General features: G+C 45.7%; 1 protein-coding gene across 7 annotated transcripts in view; it reads left to right on the top strand.

Annotated features, from left to right (window-relative positions):
• PTPN3 (protein tyrosine phosphatase non-receptor type 3) overlaps positions 1-12883 on the top strand; it is a 119620-nt gene extending 106737 nt beyond the window's left edge. For all 7 annotated transcript variants that reach the window (XM_036903331.2, XM_036903330.2, XM_036903328.2 and 4 more), the window contains 7 exons: positions 642-732; positions 1004-1065; positions 2924-3070; positions 8866-8994; positions 9896-10041; positions 10552-10687; positions 11473-12883. In XM_036903331.2, the coding sequence (XP_036759226.2) occupies positions 642-732; positions 1004-1065; positions 2924-3070; positions 8866-8994; positions 9896-10041; positions 10552-10687; positions 11473-11550 (789 nt within the window). In that variant the 3' untranslated portion in view covers positions 11551-12883. The remainder of the gene's footprint in view (positions 1-641; positions 733-1003; positions 1066-2923; positions 3071-8865; positions 8995-9895; positions 10042-10551; positions 10688-11472) is intronic.
• The last annotated feature ends 567 nt before the right edge of the window (positions 12884-13450 follow it).

The raw sequence follows: 13450 nt of genomic DNA, 5'->3' as shown, positions 1-13450 counted from the left end.
GTTTTTAATACCTCTCACAGAGCTGTTGTCTGTGCTTTTGTGTGCAAATGTGTCTGATATGGGCTTGTAGATGTACAAAGGTTGTCTTAATCTTTTCTTTGTTTGTGATTGCATGTATAGGGAAATACCTCTTTAAATGAATTTTGCTATGTATTGGAATAAGTGTTTTTACTGTGGGAATATACTCCTGAGACAATGAATGAAGTGCTCTTGTTCTTAAGCAGAAAGCATGGTTCACTCCATTGAATTGGAGGGCAATGTTTTTAGACTAATGTAAATTATTTCCATTAAATTTTGAGTTCGAATTCTTTCTTTTCCTCTCTACTTGCTTTTAGCATTTGTCAAACAGTTGTCACGAAGATGAGGTTTTACGCACTGTAATCCAGTATCTGTGACTCAGATCCCTTCCTATGACTTTTTTTCCCCAAAAAATCCTTATGTTATAACAGTATTATTGAAGAGTTTGGTGTTTCTCGTGGGATTGTAGAATTTATCATTGGGAAGATTTTTTTCTTTTAAAATATATCACCTTTAAATGATAATATTTTGGTGCCACGAATGGTAAATTTTTAAAGTATGTTTTAACACCCCCATCAGGGTTGCTTTTTGCAATGATTTTTATTTCTCTATTTGTCTTACAGCAACTTTATAGAAAGAAGCCTGGTTTGGCCATCACGTTTGCAAAGCTGCCTCAAAATTTGGACAAAAACCGATACAAAGATGTGTTGCCTTGTGAGTATCCACATGAATGCCTGCTTCACCCCCACACACTGAGATAATGTTTCCCCTTTTGAAACAGATTGTCTGGTATTCTGAAACGATTTTCAGTGTGTCTGTAAACACCACTGTTTTTATTTCAGCCATTGCAGACTGAACAGTTGGGGACTAGTGTTTATGCTAATGGGGTGGGAGCTGCAGATGGGGTAGGGAGAGGAGCTCTTGTTTACTGGGTGTGATAAAAATAACACTCAGAATAATCAGTAAATTTTTCTCTCCCCCACAGATGACACCACCCGGGTATTATTGCAGGGAAATGAAGATTATATTAATGCGAGTTATGTGAACGTAAGTTAGGAGGCTGGATAATGTGAAAGAGCACATTACTCACTGCAGCATGATAATGGCATGTGTAGTGCTTTGCCATTGACCAAGTGCTTTCCTGTTCACTCCCTCATTTCAGCACCACAGCAGCCGTTGAGGGAAGGCAGAATAGTCTCATTTTACAGAGGACAAAACTAAGGTTCAGAGAGATTAAATAATTTGAAAAGTCACAAAGCTAACAGAAGGTGAGACTAAAACTCAGATTCCGTGTCTCTGGCTCCCATTGTCCGCACACCTTCTGTCCTCAACTGCTGACATTTAGGTGTTTTGTTTCATTACCAGTGGTATTGTTTGTAACTTTCTGTGTTTTTCCCTGACATTATTATTGTACATCCCACCTAAAAATAAAAATAAAACCACCTCTGTGCATATAACCCAAAAAGAAAAGGTAAAAGATTTCACATACTGTGGGAAAAGCATTCATTTCACTCTGAAAATGCATCTTGGGTAACTTGGCCTCTCTGAACCTCAGTTTCTTCATCTAATCCAGATGTTGGTGCACTTACTTTTTCCATAGAGGGCCAGTTAGTAAATATTTTGTTCTTTGCAAACCAAGAGGCAAAGTGGAGAATATTCCTGAGGTACTTATATATCCACTTAAAATGCAACCGTGGAAATATTTTTTAAAAACTCTTAGCTTGCAAAGCCACAGTCAGATTTGGCCCTTAGACCAGAGTTTGCCAACCCCTGATCTAAATGAACAAATGATTTTCCAAGTTTTCAAATGTTATCAAAATATCAAAGATGCCCTCTCAAAAAAAAAAAAAAATATCAAGAGCTACCCTAACAAAAATGGATCTGATCCATGATTCCACTTATTCCAAAACATCTGAGGGATTCACTGGCCCTCACTTCAGCATGTCTTGAAAGCAGAGCGTTAGAGTGAGTGGGGGGTGATAAGACCACACAGCCCAGTCTCTAACAAGTTCCCTGAGGGTTGGGAGAACTGAGACCAGGGCTGAGGATGCCGTTAGCCCTAGCATCAACCAAACCATGAGTCAGGCACCTCTGCTTACCTTCCCCACCTAAGGATGAGTGTCTCACAGCACCACTGCAAAGCTCAGAAGGTTCTGAGTATTCTTTCACAGAAATGACTCAGCTCAGGAGAGCAGTAGTAAAAGCAGAGCCGGGCAGGAGAGGGCCACAGAGGGCAGCATGGCCAACAGCTTAACATCCAACATTCATCAGCTCAAATGCTAACTAAGGTGATGGATGTGTTCATTAACTTGATTGTGGTACTCATTTCACAATGTATACATATATTAGATCATCATGTGTACACCTTAAATATATACAATTTTTATTTTATTTGTCAATTATACTTAAGTAGAACTGGGGAAAAAAAGATTGATCCAGTCAGTGACACATTACTGGCAGCCATGTAGAAAGCAAAGTGAAATAATGGTAGGTAGTATAAGTCTGTAGGGCTTATGCTTCCAAAGGGAAGTAACTAGATTTTAGTAGAAATCCCTGCATAGAAAAGATTTAGCATGAGGATTGGTATGTGTTGCTGAAAATCCAGATACCCAGTATCGATTATGTTTAGGATACAGAGGTGAAGGTCGTTTAAACTCCTCTGCCATCTTCCAGGTGCAATTCTTATGATCACCTCCTGTGTGTCATAAGAATTTTATGTTGAATATCTACTCTAGCATTATTGTCAAATATCTTTCAAGGGTTTTTTTAATAGCTTTTTTTCTTTGCTATTTCTTATTGGTCATAAATTGATAGCAATCGTATTCTGGTATGTCAGTCACCAACTAGAAGAATTTAGGATCCTTGTGGCAGTAACAGATTCTAATGCCTTAATAATTCTTGCCAGATGGAAATTCCTGCTGCTAACCTTGTGAACAAATACATTGCTGCTCAGGGACCCCTGCCACATACCTGTACTCAATTTTGGCAAGTCATCTGGGATCAGAAGTTATCACTCATTGTCATGTTGACGACTCTCACAGAGCGAGGGCGGGTAAGTGGCCTGATTTCCAGTTCATATGTGTGCATGTCACACATGCTCTGTGGAACATGAATCTCAGAGCTGGAAAGAGCCTCAAGTACTGCCAGTCCAGCCCCTACAAGGCCCAAAAGCTCATGTACAGAGCTACCAACAGATACCTCAGTGATGGGAAGCTCAGCACTCCTGCCTGCTCCCTCGTCTCCCTTGAGCTGAAGCATCAGACAGCCCCTCCCACTCCTGGCTTGGATCCTTTAGAAATAACCAGAAGGTCATTCCTCTTGCCTTACCTCACCTTCCCCAGAACTCCTGCATTGGCTCTGGCCTCACTCACCCTGGACATGTGTTTGTTCTAAAAAGGGTAGTATGGATGCCAGGTTCACAGTGGCCATGAAAAGTAGGAGAAATTACATCCTCTTTTAACTTCTGCTTGTGTTGCAGTAAAAACCAATGCAGAAAGAGGTAAAATGGGCTTAATTAGGAGAGTGGTGGGGCCCATGCTGTGCTTGGCAGGGCATGCGTTTTCATAGGAACAGATCTCTGGTTATAGAACAGAAGTCAGTGTGCAAGACATACCTGTATCATGAACTCTCTAACTTATGCATACATCTGGATATCTTTGTTATGAAATGTTTGTTCAGAAGCACATCCTAAAATCAAATACAAATTAATTTTTAATGACCTGCTTTGAATGATCTCTATGCCACTTCCTCCCAGACCTGTCCTTGTTACATAACTCAGAATGCCACACCAATCCATGGTAAAGACCAGAATATACAGAATTGGAATGGATAGTATATTTCAGAATAGTCTACATTGTCACCTGAAACAACAAAATAATTCCTACTAATCCTACAGTGCCCCACGGATTGCAAAGGACTTTTACATGTGTGTTCCAGGTGAAGAGCCCCCCACTTCTGCCAGAACCCTTCCAGCAGCCATCCTGTGGGTGTTCAGCTTGGTCTTTTAAAAATTCCTCATTACAAAGAGCTGAAATCCACATTGCTTTGAACCTCCACCACATGCTTCTCCCTCCTGAAAGGCACAGAGGAAGTTACCCTCTCTTCTGTGCAATGCCCTTTCAGATATCTGAGAATAATCTTAGACTCATAAACAGTTACAAGCTCAGCTTCCATTAAACATGTGGTCAGTGGAAATTGCCTTTGTCTTGATGTTGCTGTCAAGCCAGTTTCCCCCGTTTTGTCCTCATGCCTGTGACTCTTGAAACCTATGTAGAGCATGCAGTCCAGGCTCCGGAGCCAGAAGACCAGTGTGCAAAACATGGTTTCACTTAACCTCGATGACTTGCAGCTTTTCTGTATATAAAATGGAGATAACAGTGCCTGCCTTGGAGGGCTTGGGAAGGTGGAGACGGTATATATACACAAAGCTTAACTGCGTGTTGCAAGGGTCCGGCCAGTGTTAGCTGTTGTCCATGTGTGTCGTCATCACCAGCACAGGTGTCATCCAGCCATCAGGTCTGGCCATTACAGGGCTTTGGGGGGCTTTCTGGGCTTTCCTTCCATCGTTCTCTGTGTCGGCTCTCACTCTTAGTTTCTGGCCACTCACGGTTTTAATCAGAATCTCTTGTCTTCACATAAGTCACTGTTAAAAAATGTAAAGGTCCTCAAGAGGCAATAGAAACTTCCTTCTGGAATGCTGTGAGTCAGAGGCATCAAGGGCACTCTTTGGGGAGCAGCTGTCAGTTCTCCCTGCTCTGCTCCCGGTCCCTGCCATTTCTCCATCCTGCCGCCCCAGTTGCCATGAGAGACTGTCACAGGCTCTGCTCAAGTCACAAGGCTAGAGAGGTCCATGGCATAATTTGATCTGGAAGCCTCATTTTATCTATGTTTGATTTTTGTTTGTATTCTGGTTTTCTGTGTGTGTTTTTCTCATTTTGTTTTGAATAGGAACTGAAGTGAGGGGGTCTTTTTTGAGCTCAGGGAACCCTGGATGACTGACACCCCGTCCTCTCTAGAGTTCTTGCATTTCCCGTGGTCTGTGATGCAGTGGGTGAAAAGGCTGACCCCGGGACCAGGCTTCCTGAATTCAAATCCTGACTCTGTCACTTCTTTCCTGTATGACTTAGGGAAGCTGCCAAACAGAATAATAATAGAATCCATCTTGTGGGATAGGGGAAATTGAGTTAATACAGGTAGTTTTATTGGCAGAGTGCTGGGCACACAACAAATATTATCTAATGTTTGCTAGCAGTGGGAGGAGTTTGGGTACCACCTTAACAGTTGCTGAAACTCTGCTATATTTGTTTCACTGTAAAATTATTATATTTCTTTAAATTGACTTTTTTTTTTTGCTTTAATAAGTTTTCTTTAAAAGTATATCTTAAGTGGAACTGTAATGCCACTTGCTGTAAATGAAGGTATGTGTAAAAAATACAGAGACCACAAAACAAAGTTATTAAATTCTAAATAAACACTGTGCCCTTCCAGGCTCTGAACCCAAAGCCTGCACATGCATGTGGGTGCATACTCTCTCCCTCACTTACTCTGTCTCCCTCATAAAGAGAGTTAAAGTATTAGGGAGGAATGTTAAAGTCAAAATGAATCTGAAACCCAAATGAGAATTGTCCATAGCACAATTGAAACAAAGTTGCTTTTCCCCCATCACGTAGTGGGTCTTTCTTGTTTAATCCAACCTTTTGCAGGCCCTGCTCTGGGCCATTCTGGTATTTTATAGATGACTGACATCAAGTTTATTGCCTTGTCATTTCCACAACCTTCCAGTCTCCTCATTTGAAAACCGGGCTGTACGCCTGCCTCTTCTGTGGGTACCTAGATGTGCCAGGTCTTCTCAGGAACTGTTCGTGGCGGTGCCACTCTCCTCCCCTGCAGCCTTTCAGTTCATGATGCAATTCCTTAGAGCCGACACTTGAACCTATTCGGGGCAGCTGGGTGCGGTCTCCTGCCCTGCTCTGGGCTTCTTCTCCCCCTTTAACGTCGGCTCTGCCTTCCCAGCTGTTAAGGTCACCTCCGTGGAGCACGGAGCTGCAACAGGCATGGGTAGTGACAGGTGGTCCGCCCTGGAGAGCAGCCCCTCTCTCCTTGTCCTGCTCACTCTTCCTTCCTTCCAAGAGGCCATGCTTTCTCCAGCTACTCCTACAGAGCCTGCCCTTCCTGCTCGGTCCTGATGACATCCTGCCCTCCCTCCCTTGTTGGTGTTCGTTCTGAACCTGAGTTCCTCAGGTCTTGCGGGAACAGGTGTGTTTCTTTGTTTCCCAGCCCTTTTTTCCTAATTGAGCGCATTCCAATGGGTTCCTGCCTTGGAGATCCCCATCGCCCATGAGTCAGCGTTCCCTTCACTGTCTCTGGCCCTGGGAACTCACCCTCTTGCTTATCAACTGTTAGAAACCTGTTCTTCCGAAATCCAGGCTACATGTTTCCTCCCTCTCCTGTTACAAACTCTCAGGTGACCCCAGCTTTTATCCTGAGGTCCATTATCGGGTCTTCACCCCACCCACAGATGAGGAGTGAGTCACCCCAAGTGAGCAGCTCAGCCCCTCACTTCTGCCGAGAGAGGAAGTTTCCGTGTGTCCTGTGGCTGTCTTCCATGCCACGCATTTAGTAGAGTGGGACTCCCACGGGCTGTGTGGCTGGCTGGAGTCCCCTGTCGTGGCCTGTGCTGCCCAGAGAGCCTCTTCCAAGCCTTGTATCGCCCCGTGGTCTGCAAGGTGCTCCCATGGCAGGATGGCTTTCATTACTCCCTTTTTGTAATGTTTTTTGTTATATTCTTCCTTCAGGTTCATGGGTTTCTTAGTAAAGGAAACAGAACTACAGCTTTTCTATTGAAAAAGTCACTCCCCCACACTGTCCTTCGAGGGTGTTTCTTTTAGCAGAAAAATTGTTTTTTACCTCTATATATGTCCCACTTCTTGTATGTGTGGTCTTAACACCCATTGATTGACCCTCTGAGCCTCAGTTTTCCTCATATGCAAAATAGAGACAATAATAGCACCTACCTCATAGAGTTGTTTTGAGGCCAAGATAAAATAATGTCCATAAAAAGCCCCATTTAGTGCTTAGCATATACTGTCCCAAAACTCACGGCTTCAGCACCTTAACTGCATTAATGTGGAAAATGAGGCTCAAAGAAGGTAAGTAACTTATCCAGGATCACACAACTGGTTAGTGGAGCGTAATAACCAGGACTGAAACTCCGGCTTTCCACAGGTGCTTGCTCTTTCCACAGACTCCCAATGGCTTTGAGATCAAATAGATGTAATCTGAATTTGAGCAAGGGGTAGAGGGTCCAGTTCCGGTCTAATTCAGTGGGAGTCTTTGGAAATAGATTTGTGTCCCTGCCTTGTATGGGTGGATCGACTTTCGAGAATATCTTCCCGTCACTTGTGCTGTGGGCGAGGACCCCGGGTGCCTGCAGCAGATACCTGCAGAATCCGAGGAGAGGCCGACGCTGGCCGGGGGCTGTTAGCCCTGCCTCGAGTTCTGTGGACAGTAACCCTTTCGTGTCTAAAAGAAGTTGAGAAATGGCCACTAACCAAAATTACCCATATTTAGGGTTTACAAGTAAATTCTTAACTCCAACTTTCCAACAGCCTGCTTTAATTTCAAATATTCACTGTGATGTTTGAAAATAGGAGAAGTGGTTTCCACACACATTACATGCCCCTTTCAGACATAAACAAATATAATTTTTACATAAGTTGATGCAACAGTAAGCTTGGATTTTAAAAAATCAATTAATTAGTCAGAATTTGACTGATGGAACTTTGATGAGCTGGATAGGTTGGCCCTGAATTTTGCTTTAAAGCCAGAAACAAGAGCTAAGACAGCTATGGAACAAACTTTAGGATTTGGAAGGGGGAATGAAAAAAAAAGGCGGGGGAGGCAGAAGTGGTGGGATCACCACATCAGCCTGAAGACCTTGTGCTGGGGCAGGTTGCTAACTTCCTCTGAGCCCGTGTTCCTTGTCTGCTGTCCGGGGAGTGTATCAGCTCTGTATGAGTCATGTATGAGATGCCACTCAAATGCAAACGAATGTTCATGTCAGTTTGGGCACTTCTTTCATCTGGATTTCTGTGGACTCTGATCCCCCTTCCTCAAGTTGGTGTGGAGCCCATAGCAACAGTGGTGATAGCAGCCACCGCTGACCTGTCCCCCCCAACAGTCAGCCCAGCACTGGCCTTTGTCACATCCAGGAAGCAGATGTTTTCCCAGTCTTTTGGGCAAAGAATGTAAAAATCAGGTTGAGTAGCACATTCAAAACCATATGGCTTACAAGGGGAGGAGACTGTGATTCCAGCAGAGTTCTGCTGACTCCTGAAGGTGTGCTCTTAACCTCCCTGCCTGAGGCCTCCCACCCCACGAGGGTCGGGGTGGATGATGATGGAGGGGTGAGGTAGAACAGGGCTGTTGAGAGCAGAAAAGAGGCCTGAGGGACTAGAGTGGGCTTCATTGGGGGTGGAAGGGGTCGCTTCTAAGGCACGGCTGCATGTCTGAGGCCTCTCCTGTCCCAGCAGTTGGACCCTGGTGATGAAGAAGAAATCTCTGCACTCATCCTCCAGGCTCCAGCCCCAGGCTGGTTTGAGCTGTGGCCTGGCCCCCAACAGGCTGACCCTCACCCCACGCTTCAGAAGAGGCAGAGAGGTTCCTCTCCCCACTTCAGATAGCAGATGCAGACCAGCCTCGCCAGAGTTCCTTTGTCCCAGCAGCTCCTGGGGTACCTGTCATGAGTGAGAGGGCTCTGGACAGACACCCCACCCATCTGTGCAGTTAGCTGCTCGGGTGCCCCACCCTCACAGTGGGGTCACCTCATACTCGGTGGTTTCCTTGCAGACCAAATGTCACCAGTACTGGCCTGACCCTCCCGACGTCATGGAACACGGCAGCTTTCACATCCGATGCCAGTCAGAGGATTGCACCATCGCTTACGTGTTCCGAGAGATGCTGGTCACAAACACTGAGGTGAGCAGCCCCTGCACAGTGAGTGGCCCAGGGGAGGGCATAGTTCAGAGGCAGATGCTGAATGAGCAGCCACTGTGGGCCTTGATAAAGCCATACTTCCAGGTGTGCTCACCGGGTGAGCATTTCACTAAGCATACAAGGACCAGCGCCCACATTCACAGCAGCACTATTCACAATAGCCAGCAGGTGAAACAGCCAAGTGTCCATTGACAGATGAATGAATGAACAAAATGTGGTATTTTCATACAGTGGAATACTATTCAACCTTAAAAATTCTGACCTGTGCTATAACAAGGATGAACTTTCAAGACATTATACTTAGTGAAATAAGCTAGTCACAAGAGGGCAAATATCATAGGACTGCACTTACATGAAGTACCTGGAGTTGTCAAATTCCTGGAGACAGAAAGTAGAGAGATGTTTGCCAAGAACCAGGGGTGGGAATGAAGAGTCAGTGCTGAGTGGGTACAGAGTTTCTATTTGGGAAGATGCAGAAGTTCTGGAGATGGGTGGTGGTAATGGGTGCACACACTGTGAGGGGACGCCATGCCACTGAACTGTACACACAGTGGTCAAAATGGTAAACTTCATGTATGTATATTTTGCCCCATTAAAAAAAGCCAAGGTGCATGGCCCTAGTGGCACATACCATTGGGGCGAATGGGAAGAAATCGCTGCAGGCAGCAGTGGTGAGGAAGCTTCCCACGGGAGGTGGCCTGAGTTGAGCCCTATAGGGTGGGGGTCTGGGCGGGTGGGTGGGAGTTGACAGAGGCCACCGCAGGGCTGTGCACAGTGGGCAGAAGCATCAGGAGATAAGACCACTGTGGCTGGCGGTCAGGGCCAGAACCCTCCTGCCCGCCATCCGGACAGACTCAGCAAGGTCACGTTGCATCTTGCACAGACCCGGGAAGAGCACACTGTGACCCATCTCCAGTATGTGGCCTGGCCTGACCACGGCGTTCCCGATGACTCCTCAGACTTCCTGGAATTTGTAAACTATGTGCGGTCCCTGAGAGTGGATGGTGAACCTGTCTTGGTTCACTGCAGGTACTGGGGCTTATTGCTGCTACTGTTTTAATACTTATACTCCTTGGGGACAGGCCTGGAAGAAGTAGGCAGGGATGTGGCCCACTGGTCCCATAGCGCCACTGTCTGCTTTACAAGGTTCTGTTTACTTTTCTTCACTATTTCAAAAGATTTGGAATTTTGAGAAAGGATCAGCTCCTGAATGTAGCATAGAACTGAAGAAGCAAACCCCCACCTCAGCTTTCTCTCTGTCCCCAAGTTGACCAACCTTCACAGTAGACGTGAATAAGGTAGGGGGTGGGGCTTGCACTTAAAGGTGGGTTTTCTTTCTGTGGGTTCTCAAGCCTCTGGCCGCAGAGAATTCATGAGAGCTTTTCCAGCCTGTTTGCGAGCCACCCTCAGTGTGTTCTGTATCCTTGAAGGTAAGGGGAGGAGAGCTGTCTGAGTAAATGTGGGAACTGGCAAGGAGTTAAGCTGGGCTGTGTGGAATAGTGCCTGACCAAATCCCAAGTCTCCGCTCCTCTCCCCCAGTGCTGGAATAGGTCGAACCGGTGTGTTGGTCACCATGGAAACAGCCATATGCCTAATTGAGAGAAACCTTCCCGTTTACCCACTGGATGTTGTCCGAAAAATGCGAGACCAGCGCGCCATGATGGTGCAGACATCAGTGAGTGGAAATCCACTAAAAAAAATAGTTACAATGACTAACACTTCTTGAGCACTTGCCCTCGGCCAGGTTTTCACAAATGGCTTTGCAGGCCAAGAGACCGGGACTTAAGGGGGTTGAGTTACTTGCCCAAGGCAGAGCCTGTTAGGGGCTGAGCAACTCCAAAGCCCACCCCATTGTGGCCTTTGCCTTTCACTGCCCTCCACTTCTGTTGCCTCCATGGCTTGTTTCCTGCCAGCCATGCAGCCTATCTACGTTGTCCAGCCATTGGCCCATCTCTTGTCTTAGGTTTTTAATTTAAAGGACCATATCCTGCAGAGCATCTTTCAGTGGCTCTCCTCCTAAAGACAGAATCGGGTCCCCCTATGCAACCTCTCCTCCCATGCCCAGGAAGTCCAGGCTAGGACCACGAGCCCTGACTACACCTCTCGGGATGGGCTGTCCTTGTCAGGGCCTCCGCGCTTGTGCATACACTGGAACGGCCACCCTGCAGTGACCTTCGCCCCTTCCCTGACCGCCCCAGACTGCCGGTTCCTCCCTCTGCTGTGTTTCCATGACACTCGCCCATCCCTCTCTGGCAGCAGCCCCTACCCCTCCTCATGTGAATAATGGGCTTACTGTGTGTCCTCTCCACTGTTTCCCTGGCCTGTAGTGTGGGGGTCCAGCCTGCTCCAGAGCTGGAGCTCAGGGTGTGTATGCATGACGTGACAGAATCACTGCGGACGCGGAGGGCTGCAGCGTTACGGAGCTGCTGGTGGCCTTGACGGCTTGCTTTTCTTTTCCAGAGCCAGTACAAGTTTGTGTGTGAAGCGATTCTTCGTGTTTATGAAGAAGGCTTAGTCCAAATGCTGGATCCCAGTTAAGACAACTGTGAAAACGTTCATTCCTCTTTCCCAAGGCATCCTCCTTAAGGACAGACCTCTGGAAGCAGCAAGAGGAATCTAAAGGCTGTGGGAAAGGAATGAGCACATTTGAACCCTGGCACTTTAAAATCTATAGAAAAAGTATCATGTACATAGGAACTGTGTAGATACGCATGCCCTTAGAATATCATTTAGGCCCATTATTCCTCTGGAGAGACATAAGCAAAGGGGGATCAGTTTGTCCCTGTCCTAATGCCTTCCTCTCTAGACATCCCAGTGCTCCTATAAACCATCCTTAGGCAATCGAGAGAGGACACCAGTGGTGCTGTTGCCTCCCAGGAACAGTGTGGCTGTTTAGAGTTGCCTGGATGTTTTGTGTGTATAAGACTTTAAGGGCCAAGTTTCTGTGCTTGAAGGCAGAGCTGGAACAATCAGCGTTCACCCACCCCAATGTCAAGGAAACCCCGGTGACTGCTGCACAGCAGGGCGGTGGGATTTCAGGCTGAAGGATGAGCAGTACCTTTTTTGCCCTCCCTGCCTCCCTCCCATCTCCCTGCCACATCCAATATTTGTGTTTCTGAGAATTATGTCCACAGGGCCCTGCTTTCTCCTTGCATTAATGATCTCTTCGGGTTCCCATGCAGTGCCCGAACCAGATCAGTGAGGTAGGTTCAGGCGAAGTTGCAGTTGAGACTCTGAGGACAGGAACTCCTGTGTCGTCTCGTCATCTGTGCGTTAGTTTTCAGAGCAAGTGCTTGCCTCTGCTTGCCTCTAGCTGTGCATTCAGCACCTAAGACTGGAATTATCAACTACTGAATCTACTATGTGGATTGCTGCTATTTCAAGCTATTACACTTGAAACATTATGATTTTCCTGAGGGGAGATGGGCTGTCATCTAAAAATTTAGAGTCTTTGGCCCTTCTGGGGAAAGATATGCTCGTCTTTTTCCCATTAAACCATGGGAAACCCGGCTTCTGGAGGGTTGTCCCTGGATGTGTGTGGATATGTGTGTGTGCCCATGGGTGAGTGTTCTCAGGATTCCTAACTTGATTCAAATTACCGTTGGATTTATATAAAGAATGAGTCTCTGTATAGAAGAACAGATGTGTGCATTCACCCTCAGTTAAAATGGTCTCCATTTCATTTCAAAGGAGAGGATCAGACTATCTGAATATAAACACAATTTGATGTTAATTTATTCTAAGTACACCATGATTTTGATTGTCTTAAAGAATTCTGCCTTTGTTAATACTGTGTTAAATTTTTTAAAAATTTGTGACAGGATTGTAGCAAATTATTATTTAAGGAAAATAAATTACGTAAAAATCTTAATGTGGTATTTTTAAATAGCAGATTTTCCTCCAGCAGAGGAAGCTAAGCCAGTTTCTTAAGAGGATTTGTAGAAAAAGGATGCTTTTATATTATGGTGCACAGAAGTGAGGCCATTTTGAGTACTAACCCGATTTCAAGATTAGATCTGTACTGTGGGAGCCTGGTTTCTAAAGGATCTTTATCTCCAGGTCTAACATATTTACTTGCGTACTTTCCATCTTTTCCCCGAAGGTATTTTCCTGCTAAGTGACACGGATGGGAGGGAGATGTTACACTGTACAGTAACCCCATCCATGTCAGCATAGTGCTGGGGTAGCGCAATGAGCCGGGAGAGTTTGGAGCTAAGTGGTAGGAGGTTAGGTTCAGTGACTAGCTCTAGGCCAACTCACGTAGCAATGCTACCTCAGTTCCCTCATCTCTAAAGTAGGAAACTTTTTTTTTTAATTAAAAAATAATGCTGAGGACTTTAAGCTGAATATGGGGATTAAATAAAATCATGCTATCAGTGTGAACTTTTACCAGTGGAAATCTGATTAGCACTGCTGTGGATGAGTTACTTGATAAACT

Source organism: Manis pentadactyla, chromosome 3, assembly GCF_030020395.1.
Source record: "Manis pentadactyla isolate mManPen7 chromosome 3, mManPen7.hap1, whole genome shotgun sequence".
Classification (NCBI taxonomy): Eukaryota; Metazoa; Chordata; class Mammalia; order Pholidota; family Manidae; genus Manis; species Manis pentadactyla.
This window is presented reverse-complemented; position numbering and strand designations above follow the sequence as displayed.